The sequence below is a fragment of the Hippocampus zosterae genome, chromosome 14 (assembly GCF_025434085.1).
Source record: "Hippocampus zosterae strain Florida chromosome 14, ASM2543408v3, whole genome shotgun sequence".
Lineage (NCBI taxonomy): Eukaryota > Metazoa > Chordata > Actinopteri > Syngnathiformes > Syngnathidae > Hippocampus > Hippocampus zosterae.
The window spans coordinates 4,041,307-4,053,135 of record NC_067464.1 but is presented as its reverse complement, the minus strand read 5'-3'; the positions used below and the strand labels follow the sequence as shown (position 1 = coordinate 4,053,135).

The 11,829-nt window shown below is 42.1% G+C and overlaps 3 protein-coding genes across 4 annotated transcripts; 2 read left to right on the top strand and 1 right to left on the bottom strand.

Moving 5' to 3' along the window:
- The first annotated feature begins 335 nt into the window (after positions 1 to 335).
- On the top strand, positions 336 to 3,442 carry si:ch211-10a23.2 (Galectin-related protein A-like). Its single transcript, XM_052086550.1, is given in 5 exon segments — positions 336 to 351; positions 354 to 430; positions 560 to 645; positions 1,131 to 1,344; positions 2,216 to 3,442. Coding segments are annotated over 5 exon segments (537 nt in total). The 3' UTR covers positions 2,360 to 3,442.
- Positions 3,113 to 8,711, bottom strand: plek2 (pleckstrin 2). 2 transcript variants are annotated; one of them, XR_007966790.1, is made up of 10 exons: positions 8,558 to 8,711; positions 8,323 to 8,487; positions 7,187 to 7,386; positions 6,868 to 6,959; positions 6,555 to 6,742; positions 5,601 to 5,702; positions 5,444 to 5,527; positions 5,267 to 5,345; positions 3,664 to 3,843; positions 3,113 to 3,397 (listed from the first exon to the last, which is right to left on the bottom strand). XR_007966790.1 is itself a non-coding variant. In XM_052086545.1 (9 exons), the coding sequence occupies exons 1-9, from the start codon at positions 8,657 to 8,659 to the stop codon at positions 3,716 to 3,718; spliced, it is 1,140 nt and encodes a 379-aa protein (XP_051942505.1). In that variant the 5' UTR covers positions 8,660 to 8,711; the 3' UTR covers positions 3,415 to 3,715. The 2 variants fall into 2 exon arrangements, 1 of the variants encoding a protein (XP_051942505.1); XM_052086545.1 differs by lacking the exon at positions 3,113 to 3,397 and having other exon boundaries at positions 3,415 to 3,843.
- An 898-nt stretch (positions 8,712 to 9,609) lies between these two features.
- On the top strand, positions 9,610 to 11,115 carry oip5 (opa interacting protein 5). Its single transcript, XM_052086551.1, has 5 exons — positions 9,610 to 9,962; positions 10,031 to 10,097; positions 10,557 to 10,679; positions 10,753 to 10,834; positions 10,918 to 11,115. The coding sequence occupies exons 1-5, from the start codon at positions 9,797 to 9,799 to the stop codon at positions 11,002 to 11,004; spliced, it is 525 nt and encodes a 174-aa protein (XP_051942511.1). The 5' UTR covers positions 9,610 to 9,796; the 3' UTR covers positions 11,005 to 11,115.
- Positions 11,116 to 11,829: the final 714 nt, after the last annotated feature.

Genomic DNA, 11,829 nt, shown 5'->3' with positions numbered 1-11,829 from the left:
CAGGTATATATATAGTTTCAGTAAAATTATTTTCTGGAACTTGAACACAAAAACGAGGACGTGTGTTTGAAAAAAAAAAGATCGACTACTGCACCAGTTTACCTAATGCAGCATTGGTTTAGCGAAAGCAAAGATTAGTGCAGAAAATACAACGATGGCGAACATTAAAACATATATAAAGATGCTGAACACACATAAACACGCTCATGTATATAGTTTTTCAGGCGTAACTGATCATCCAAACACGTTTCACATGAACTCCGCCAAACGTCTCCAGTTACTTTGTACCGAGCGGTGGAGGCAGTTTCTATGCCAACAGGCGGGGGTTGGCGGCGATGATCAGTCCCCCTCACTTGCATCCACTCTCCAGACCTCCACAGTACTGCGTCACACCCTGACTGGAATGGAAGACAAGGACAAGAAAGGAAATGTACGTAAAATGGATTTTGTTTGTTCTAAACAACATCCCATAGAAATATCATGATTGAAAAGAAAAAAGGGTGGAGGGGGGTAAATGTCATTCTATTGTTCTCTCCTGCTAATCCATTGTCTCACACAGGAGGAGTACATCGGAGAGATAAAGGGCGGTCTGCGGCCTTCCATGAAGCTGGTCGTGATGGGGATTGTTGACAAGAAACCCAAGAGGTCAGTGTTTGAGCGGTCATTTGCAAGTCACATGCCGCGGGAGCATGCACACTGCGGCGCTGGAGGGATGTAATGCATTTGAATTATAAAAGCACATTGTTGCTTATGGGGAAATATGCGCTGAGTAATTTGCTTCTTCCATGCATAATTGAAAGGCAGTTCATTAAGTTGAATCATTTGATACATTTAGGTTTTGTAAGATGATGTGACTTTGTTCAAGAAAGTGTCACTTTCATCTAAACAACTTACTTTGACAGTAAGGTTCAGAAATTGCGCACAAGTGCAGATAAATGCCAGAAAAAAGAACTGATTTGAGGATGATGATGCATAGTGACTTCCTCACACCAGAGAAATGTTTTTTCAAATGCATCTCCTCATAGTATGATATGTTAATGATACAAGACCAAAACAAAATGGCAATCAACAGATGAGTAGACATTTTCACTTCCGGGATCAGTGATGAATATTGTTATGCTGGCGTGTAGTATTGAGGTGGTGGTGTCCAGCGCACCTAAGCAGAAGGAATCGGAGGAGTTGGAGGAGCAAGTGGAAGCGGAGTCAGAAGGCGACGTGGGTCTCCAGCTGAAGGTCAGCTTCATGGAAAAAGCTGTCCAACGCAACGCGCGGCTGGCAGGAAAGTGGGGTGCTGCCGAAAACACGCTCTCCTTCTTCCCGTTTGCGCCCGGAGAGCCTTTTAAGGTAATCCTTTTTTTTTTTTTAATAATCCACGTCATACAATAAAATGCTAATATGACATTTCCCCCCCATCACATTCATGGATTAAATGTGCAGAATTATTGCCGATATTATCGCTAATCTTATTGCTGTCATTATCGTTATCGATAATAATGCGATTGCTATGGTCATCGCTATCGTGTCACGATCATCATCGCTAGTATGCTTTGTTAAAGGACACTTTGATTCTCTCCTCTTTCATCTCAAACTGCTTCAAACAACAAAGCGTGTGATGGAAAAGTGGTTAGAACTGCATGACTGTCCGTGTTTTATGTTACGTGTTGTGTTTATTATTTTACTTTATGTTAACTGTTTTGTTAAGCGCTTTGTTACAGATGCCGCTGTTGTGAAAGCGCTATATAAATCAGCATGTATTGTATTGTATTGTAAAATCATAAGCATGTTTGTTTTACTTATCGATATTATCTTTGTAGTTGCTAGTGGCCGTTGCCGCTTTGGAAATTGTTATCACTATTATCGCTTTCAGTATCACACTCATTGCTATCATTGTCAATTGTCACATGATCACTATTTTATCATTATCGCTATCGTTATCCCAACGTTGCTGAAAATCATGTTATTATCGATACCATCATCACTATTAGCGCTATTATCAGTGCTAATGTGCTATTTTTACCAGTACCGTATCGATGTTGCCGTTATTGATAGTAGTGCGCCGTCGTTAGCACTAGCTATTATTACTTAATATTATTGTGATTTGTCACTATCCTTTCATAATAGCTTTCTTTGTCACAATTTTTATTACCGTTTATATCATCACGATTGGTATCATCGCTATCGAAGATGCGTATTTTGTGTTCGTCTTTCCGACTAGATGGAGATCGTATGCGAGCACCAGCAGTTCCGCATTTTAGTGGACGGTCAGCCACTGTGCGGCTTCACCCACCGCCTCCCGCGGCTCGCCAGCCTGACAGCGTTACGTGTCTTCGGGGACGTCCAACTCACCAAGGTGGCTTAACGCCACCGTCGTAACAACAGATGTTTGGAGACAGTGTACCTGGATAAAATAGATCAAGGATTGCGTTTTGTCAAACAGTAGTTGTCACACTTTGGAGAAGACAAAGTGCCTTCACTAACGTGCTGGCTGAATGTAGCGATTGTCAATGTCTTAAAGACTAACACAAGAATGTGAACTGGAGCCACTGTTGGTACAAATTGCAATATTTTTTGCTTTGAGGATTTTTGCGCTCACACAAAAAGCTAATTATGAAATTGTCCAGTTGAGTTTTTCATGACAAGATAGTTTTTTTTCTTCCAAGTTATAGGGCTTACTAACTACTAACACACAAAGGGATGCCGCCACTAGACTGGCCTTCACTGATGATAAAAATACTGTACTCGTAGTGCAGTGGTTCTCAAACTATTGACACCAGGTGTCACCCACAAAAAAATACTTGTTGCCCCAACTGCTACCATAACAAACATAAAAATACAGTAGGGTAGTAGGACCAAATGTTCATCAAAAAATAGTGCAGAGGTTGCATGCCACTGTAACCTATAAATGTAAAATATAACGTACGAAACGTACCGCACTAGATTTTAAAAAATGGTTGAAACGGCCAATATGCATAGCGACTGTTTCTCATTTGATCTTTTATTGTTTTTCATGTTTTAAACGTTGTTCACGTACCACTTCTGGTACTCAAGTCACACTTTTGGGAATCACTGCATTAGTGGATGCTAGTACTGTCAAGCTGTCAATGACACAGTCTTGTTGCGCATTCTGCTAATGTGTATTCTTCTGAACATAAATCTTACAAAGGTCACGCCCACACACTTTCAATGCTTTTTATCAACAGCAAGAACATTTTTTTTTGCTTGATGCGACTTTCCCTGTAATAAAATTCCCTTGATTGTTATTTGCCCTGCTGGGATTTTATTGATTTATTTATGTTTAAATGATGCCAGTTTGTGACTCATCGCACCGAAGGCCATACCGGGCTTGCGGGGGCAGGAGTGGCAGGCATCATGTTCCGACTCGTCCCGTTTCTTTGCTCTTTGCTCACCAACAAACACAAATAAAGATTAAGTTGAATCTTTATGACAATTTACATGGAATACATCGGGAGGTTTTTTTGAAGTGCCTGTGGCCTCTATGATTTACCATATTACCATATTTGGATTTAGCCTCGTAAAATTGAAAAATAAATAAATATCCAACACATGTAACAACACACAAAAAAATGTATTTTGAAAACAATGATAGACTTTTTGAAGTATTCCTATGCTTAGCAACTTTTGACATGAGCTACATGACGGCACCTGGCGGGATATTGTGCGACACCACTTTTCCATAGCAGCGCTACATGTTGGGCTACGTATGCTCCCGGATGGCGTCGATCCAATCCATCTTCTCCTGGTGGCTCGGAGCCTGGATGAAATAGTGTATGTCCGATTGGGTGATGATCTTGAACAGGTTGCCTTGGATGTTGCCCTTGACACCTTATAAGGGAAGGCAGAAGACAAAACATTAGGTATATATCGAAACAAGCTCACAATGGACAAAAGTACAGGGAAGATTTTTTTTTCCTGTATAATCTGGAGAGCCGTTGCTAATATTTTCACTCTCTTAATGGCCTCTGAGTCTACCTGATAGTTTATAGAAAATAAATGGATTCCAAATACTTCCCTGAGCAACTCCATTTAAAATTGGAGTGGACAAAAGTACTGGGACACCTGATCAAGCTTTCAGAACAGGAAGAAAACAAATGGACTTTAAAGGTTTCTTTGAGGTATGCCATTCAAGATCGGAGTGAATAAAAGCACCCGAACAGGAGTCTGTCTTTTGCCCGAAGTCTGCATATTTTGACCCTCTAAATTTGATGCAGTTTCAGATCAGGGGATGAAAAAAAAACAAAAACATATGGACAAGATTACCAATCAAGAACTCCACTCAAAATAGTAGTGAACAAAATTTGGGATTACCTGGTCAAACTTCCATTTGTTTCGCAAATTTTAAATGGACTTCAAAAGCTCCCCTGAGGGACGCCACTCAAAATGGGAGTGGATAGAAGTACTTGGATAACCGGTCAAGCTTCCTTGGAAGCTACAACATCTTCACCTTCAAGAGAGCGTACATTTTGTCAAAAACATTCATTCATTCATTCATTCATCTTCCGAGCCGCTTGATCCTCACTAGGGTCGCGGGGGGTGCTGGATCCCATCCCAGCTGTCTCCGGGCAGTAGGCGGGGGACACCCTGAATCGGTTGCCAGCCAATCGCAGGGCACACAGAGACGAACAACCATCCACGCTCACACTCACACCTAGGGACAATTTTAGAGTGTTCAACCAGCCTGCCATGCATATTTTTGGAATGTGGGAGGAAACCGGAGCACCCGGAGAAAACCCACGCAGGCCCGGGGAGAACATGCAAACTCCACACAGGGAGGCCGGAGCTGGAATCGAACCCGGTACCTCTGCACTGTGAAGCCGACGTGCTAACCACTGGACTACCGGGCCACCCTTGTCAAAAACAATGGGACCTCAAACACTTCCCTGAGGTAATGATACTTAAAAGTGCAGTGACTATACTGTACTGCCCTGTCAGTCAGGAACTGAAAACGTCTGTCCTTTTGCATGTATAAAAGCTTCCGTAAAGGACATCACTTACTGTTAAGATTAGTTTGAACAAACAGTATTTGGACACCTGGACATTCCAAAATGTGCCGTTGCCTTGCAGCTATTCTGGCTTCCACTCTGTTGGGAAGACTTTCTATAAGATATGGAAATGCGTCTGCAAATTAGCTGATTTACAAAGGTGTGTGTGTGTGTGTGTGTGTGTGTGTGTGTGTGTGTGTGTGTGTGTGTATGGTTACAATTTTTTTTACCTACTAAGAAAAGCTGTGACGTTCAGTGAGACTTACCGGAGGGAACGCCATTATCGTCCAGTGAGGAAACCAGCGAGCCTCGGAGTGGGAAGCCTCCGACGGGGCTGATGTCGTCCTGATATCAGACAGGAAATGGCTCACAGACTGACTCAGTGCGCGGGTGTTTGTGTGTGTTACTAGGCAATAAGTAACACACAACGTTGGCTATTGCACCTTGGTGGGGTCGTAGTAGTGGAGGAACGAAGGTTCGGAGCGTAGCACAAACAGCCGAATCTTCCAGTTTTTCCGCCGGTGGCCCTGCGCAGGGACACGTTCACTCAAAACAGAATTAAAACAAAAAAAGGTAGCTATTTGTTTTTCGTGGGTTTACTTGTTTGAGCAGGTAGCCTCTTTTGATCACGTGACCGCTGAGCTCCACCGCAGACAGCGTGGTCTCGGCTTTCACGCAGCCTCGCTTCTTCAAGTTGTCTGACTGACGATTTGAAAAGTAATTGAAAACATCTGACATGAGCGATATACAATGCAATGATTTATGTATCCAGATTTTTTTTTCTTTTAATAGCAATGGTGCGATTTCACTGTTATTTTATCTATAAACTTGTATTGGTGAAATGCCCAAGATATGATTTTAGGTTTTAATTAATTAACATCAAAAAGTGTTACGTATGTATGTATTTATTTAAATTCCCGTAGTGTTATTTATTTTGTTTAGTATTTTTTATTAATAAGCTCACGTTTAAATGCCCAAGATTTTGTGGATTTTTTTTACACGTTTTTTAAAGGGCTTTATAACTATTTTATGAATTACTATGCGTGAATTGTCCATGTCCAAAGCATTTAAAAACAAAGTACAAAAAAATTACAGCTTTCCAAGATGACAAATATTATGTTTTTACTTGTGTTTTTCCCAAGTAAATGTATATTCAATTTTGGTGGAAAAATGGGTGGGAAAATAACCTCAGCTGGATTTGGTGTGGCACTGCCCCCTAATGTGGAGTCAACTCAAGAACTTCCCTGACGGATGCCACTTAAAATTTAAACAAAAAATTGTTCAATCGTAAAAACATGTATTGAGTGCCCAAATAAGCAATCACAAGAAATGTACTACAAAAAAATGGTACTACAAAACTACTGGTATACTCTAAAATGGTTCAATGATTTTGTTGTTTACGATGATACTAGTGCAGCGTGTTATACCGGAGACAAATTCCTTGTGTGTTCTACATACTTGGCCAATAAAGATGATTCTGATTCTGATTCTGTAACCCAGTATTACTCCATTTGCATTATAAGGGACGGATCAAGCCCCCTCCTTGCTACTCACAAAGCTGTAAAGCGCCGTGGAGTCATCCAGGAAGAGCTCGCTGAGGCCGGCAGTGCGCATCGCCACCACGCTCCGCAGGCCGATGGTGCGCAGGAAGCCCTCTTCCAGAAGGGCTGATGCCAACGTCGCCGCCTCGGTTCGGGTCAGCGCCAGTTGCATGAACACCAACCAGTCCACCACTGCAGACCCTACGCGGGAATCATACCGTTCGGCTTTTTTTTAGAAGAAATCAGATACTTTACAGAGCCAATATACGAATGCCAACTTGGCTACTTTAAAGCAGCCGTATGTAAGAACTGTGACTGCGTATAACCTGAGAAGCAGTTGGAGATCATGCGTCCTTGCTCCACGTGGTTGCTCATGTTGATTCCGCTGTGAACGTCATACATAGCCTCCAGCACTTTGCTACAACAACAACAAATCATGCATTTTTTAAAAACAAACAAAATGGAGCACATCAGGTACTATTTTAAGGACCTACTGTATATATATAAGAATCAGTCACGTTTAAATGGACATATGCAAGAATCAGGCTCCTTTAAAGAGCAATTACAGTAAGTTGAGTCTTTATCTGAAATGACTCAACCAGTTTTTAAAGGGACTTGGATACTTTAAAGCACCGATAAGTTCACCTCAGGTTGATGTTGTGTGGCTGCGAGCCTTCTGATGTTGACGGACTGATACTAAGTGACCCATCCCCATCGGCGTCTGCTACGGCCTCCAATTTGTCCGCTGCTGCCGCGATGTCGCCGGCCCACTCGTCTCGCTCCTCCCGGGAACACGCCTCAAGGAAGTGATTTACGCAGTTCTTGGTCTGAAGCCGAAACACCAACTGCAAAAGGCAGCACAAATACAACGTATCCCAGTGGGCATGGCTGGTCACTATGAGTCATAATACAGGAGAATCATTTGGAAATGTTTACGATGAAATCATAGACGGAACAGCGGGTTAAACAGTAACATCATGGCTTCGGCAGAACATGACTCACTATTTACGCAAATTCAGATTCCAGTGAACTTGGAACATTGTATGAAAACAGTAGGGGCCCCAAAATTGAACCTTGTGGAACACCATACAACAATGGGACAGAGTGGGACATGAGAAAATTTAAAAAAATAAAAAAAAACAATAATTTGCAATTCCTTTTCAACCTACCGGTAGATTCAATTGCATACACTACAAAGCAAGATATTTAATGTTCAAACAAAATACTTTTTTTGGGGGGGGGGTGAGGGGTGTCACATACTCTCATGGTGAATTTGATGCTTGAAAAACATTCCACAAAAGCTGAACACCACCACCCCCTCGGCCATGTTCAGGAGAAGCGGTGTTCAAAACGGATGGAGATGAAAAGTGAGCTCATGCACGACAAGCATAAGCAATGATCTCATTGTGATGATGTCATCACAATGACTCTAGCAGATGCTGACTCAGCATCCAGTCAGCTGGCTCAAGGCAAAGGAAATTACGATATATCACGTCATATTGGTAAAAAAGAAAAAAAAGACATTCCAATCTAAAAAGCACTGCTTGCAGCTTATGCGGTGTAAAGCAGACGTTGTTCATCACAAACCGAATCTCGATATTGTGATACAGATTTGAGACAGTGTTGATTTTTGATTTGCGGGAAACCACATCGTGTCATACGTCATATTAAAGGCCATGCCCAGTGTTTTCAGATGCAGCAATCATTTCATCAACACGATCATCATATAGCAGTGCGAGGACATTAAAAAAAAAGTGTCAAGTTCAAGGCCAGAGACTCACAGGTCGATTGTCGTACTCCAGGAAGGGGCAAGTAATGACACAATCCTTCAGCATGATTTTCCCCCGCTGACATGAGTCTCTTTTCCCGCCGTCGTATTTGTAGTAGGTAAGCTTGTCTGGCGTCAGCACGAACCAGCGCGCTTTCCAGTTGTGCACGAGATGACCCTGGTGGAAAACACACTTGAAGAGGAGATTGTACAAGTGACAACAAGAAAATTGTGTCTTCAAAACTTACCCTTTTCACCAGGAAGCCCTCTCGAAGTATTGTAACTTTTTGCTGGGTATCCATTGCCCCCGTGCCTGTTCCTGCCTGCTGCACTTCTGAATCAACATGCATGCTTACTCATTATATATCTACACAGGCATGTCCACACCCAGTGACTCTACAGTGTAGAGTCTACACACACCCACAAACTGCCTGAACATTCAGCTTGCGTCCACATGGAGGTCTCCAACCCCAGGCTACCAGTTTTTTTCAGATTAAAAACTAAAAAATTAAAGACCTTGCTTTTTTCACACTTAAAGAAAAAAAAATACAGCCTACATCTCACCTTTGTGTAATACAGTAAGGAAGAAAAAAACATTTGAAAAAGAGAAACGACTGAACACTGTATAATGAAAAATAAATGCTTCAAAACAAATGATTTCTTCAAATGAAATAAAAAATATAGCCACAAGACTAGTAGCACTATTACTATTAATATAATTAATTTGAAACCTTTGCATTATACCACTGCTTCATTATATTTAATGGCTGAACATAAAAAAAACGTCCCACCTAAAGTATAATTACAAAAGTTCAGTGCTGAATTGGAAGAATAAAACTAGTCAAATATAGCATATTGGTTTGCCATTGACTATAACGCGAACCTCGTTAAAAACAGTCGAGAAAAGAAAAGTTATGATTTGTTTTCAATGTACATGCGTCGACTTTAATAGGCATGTTGCCCCCACCAAGGTGTCGTCCACTTGGGCACGTCTGCCGAAATGCCTCGTACAGCGTAGGGACGTTTGTCGTGGTTGCGTTCGAAAATGAATTTCCTGGCCGCTCTGCTACATTTCAGGCTGTTCAGAAACTTAGCATTGTTGAAATGTTACTAGCACGCACTCTAGAAATACGTACAGTAGTGGGTTAGATGATCAGATCATCTGTGCAACAATCCGAAGTGGCCTCTATTTTCAAGCCGCAGTCACGAGGCGCATGTGATTGGCTGTTGGGGTGAAATAGGAACACTCTCGTCCAATCGCAGACACAATCATTCGGAAGTTTTCAGCCAATCGGAGAGCACTTACATGCAGGAACTTCCTCTATTACGAAAACCGCCATTATTCTAACACCAGCATAAAAGCGAATACTCACTTAAAAAAAACTTTACCCAGATATATTTTTTTATGTCGCTACCGCCTGCACCAGGAAAACAACACCAAGCGGACAGCGTGCACTTTTTCTGCTTCTGGATAAAAACACATCACCATGGAGTTTAACAAGACCATACTCACCGAACGGGACGACGGCGATGCCAAGCTGTTGGAACCCGGGCGGTGGGCGACGTTTCACTGCAGGCAGTGCAATACGGTGCTGGGAGACTCCCTGTCTGTGTGCGGGGAGCTCAAATGTTTGGACTCCATCATATTATGCGGCAAGAAAACGTTTTCAGCACGTTTAGATGTGGCGCACCGAAATTTTATTTGTTGCTTTTGTCTGCAGGCGTCACCGATAACGTGGAAGTGAGTAGTGAAATGGAATGTGGAAATAAAGGAGAACTGGCTAACTGGTGAGGAACACAAATAATAATGATGTTGTTGCAAATTGGACATAGTAAATGGTATCGTGATAAATAGAATTTATCCAATAGAAATAAATACATCGAGTGAAATCACCCAGTGTCTAAAATAAAGTACAACGTTTTTTTTTCAAGTTGATTGCCCATTTCCCAAAATACATCAAACTGGTACCTGATGCTGCATTCAAATCTTGCTAGCAGCTTCCAGACTACATGCTTCATGTTTTTGGGACAACAGAATCATGGTATTGCCCTCACTGCTTTGCTGATGACAGAAAGGTTTGTGTCCCGCTGAGCAAAAAAAAAAAGGAGACTTTCTCCTTCAGACCCATTTTGTCCTGCCTGGAGGAAATCAAAGATGGCATTGAACTTTTTGAATTTCAACAAAAAGAAAACCAAAAGTGGTCCGTGTACATTCCATCCTTGATTATTACCATTTTTTCCCCCCAGCATTTTCAGCTCCTTGATGTGCAGCGAGTGCGGCTGCACAGTGGGGAAAGTGGTGCACGCAGCGCCGCAACATCTAGCCGCGGCCCGCTCCCTCTTCCTCCTCCAGAAGATGCTAGTGGCATGGTCAGTAACGGCGATAAAGCATCACCTGTTCAGTGCACACACAAACCCCTAAAATGGCAATTTCTTACTCCAGTTACGTGCTGGACACCTGCTCCATGATGAAAGCGTCCGCCTTGTCTTTTGAGATGAAGCCGCTCATGGAAAGCGTCAATGAGGTCAATAAAAGAGACTTTCATGCTAATGCTAATGCTCATGTTTGATAACGTAAAGGATCTAAATGTAAAATGTTGGGTTGCAGGTGGGGAGGAAGTTCGAACTGTACTTTGATGACATGAAAAGCCGCCTGGCGGAAGTAAGGAAGATCAGAAGCAAGGTGGACAAGTGATGCCCGTGTTTATTGTTGTTTTTGTTACCGTTTATGTCTTTATGACGATGTGTCATGTATGACGGCCCGTTACCTTTTCTCATTAAAACAGCCCTTTGCTTGCAACAAATACTCACTGAAGCTCGGCCAGCTCTTTTCAGTTCCACTGGAAATAAACGGCTGGGCCAGACTGATTAATCAGACAGTATTAGCTCTTTAAATATGCGCCAAAATGGATTGATTTGTTTTTTACATTACAAAATAAGACAATAATTATGACATTAAAACACAAAAAATTGTCCGATTTTTGCACATTTTTCGCCCGATTGTAAAGTTAAACAAATACGAAAGGACAAAAATTATCGTGAAACAGTCAAATGTTTTGCTTGTAATTCATATTCTATTGCCGCAAGCGTTAGGTGACCAAAAAAAAAAAGTGGATTTTTTCTCATTAAATATTGAATATTAATCTCAATTTTTTTCTGATTAGTTGGGTTTTTGCAGTTCGTTTCTGTCACATATTGGAATCAGCATTGGCCTTTAAAAAAAACATTTAATGGATATAATATGCCGTACGGCCCGGTAGTCCAGTGGTTAGCACGTCGGCTTCACAGTGCAGAGGTACCGGGTTCGATTCCAGCTCCGGCCTCCCTGTATGGAGTTTGCATGTTCTCCCCGGGCCTGCGTGGGTTTTCTCCGGGTGCTCCGGTTTCCTCCCACATTCCAAAAACATGCGTGGCAGGCTGATTGAACACTCTAAATTGTCCCTAGGTGTGAGTGTGAGTGCGAATGGTTGTTCGTCTCTGTGTGCCCTGCGATTGGCTGGCAACCGATTCAGGGTGTCTC

What these genes read in the sequence shown, in the direction of transcription:
- plek2 (XM_052086545.1), bottom strand. Translation starts at nt 8,659, where the DNA reads ATGCATGTTGATTCAGAAGTGCAGCAGGCAGGAACAGGCACGGGGGCA. An exon ending in TGGAGTACGACAATCGACCT is followed by an intron (nt 7,387 to 8,322) that starts GTGAGTCTCTGG and finishes TGCCTTTTGCAG; the next exon opens with TTGGTGTTTCGGCTTCAGAC. An exon ending in CCACACAACATCAACCTGAG is followed by an intron (nt 6,960 to 7,186) that starts GTGAACTTATCG and finishes TTGTTGTTGTAG; the next exon opens with CAAAGTGCTGGAGGCTATGT.
- oip5 (XM_052086551.1), top strand. Translation starts at nt 9,797, where the DNA reads ATGGAGTTTAACAAGACCATACTCACCGAACGGGACGACGGCGATGCC. An exon ending in GGACTCCATCATATTATGCG is followed by an intron (nt 9,963 to 10,030) that starts GCAAGAAAACGT and finishes TTTTGTCTGCAG; the next exon opens with GCGTCACCGATAACGTGGAA. An exon ending in AAAGGAGAACTGGCTAACTG is followed by an intron (nt 10,098 to 10,556) that starts GTGAGGAACACA and finishes TTTTCCCCCCAG; the next exon opens with CATTTTCAGCTCCTTGATGT.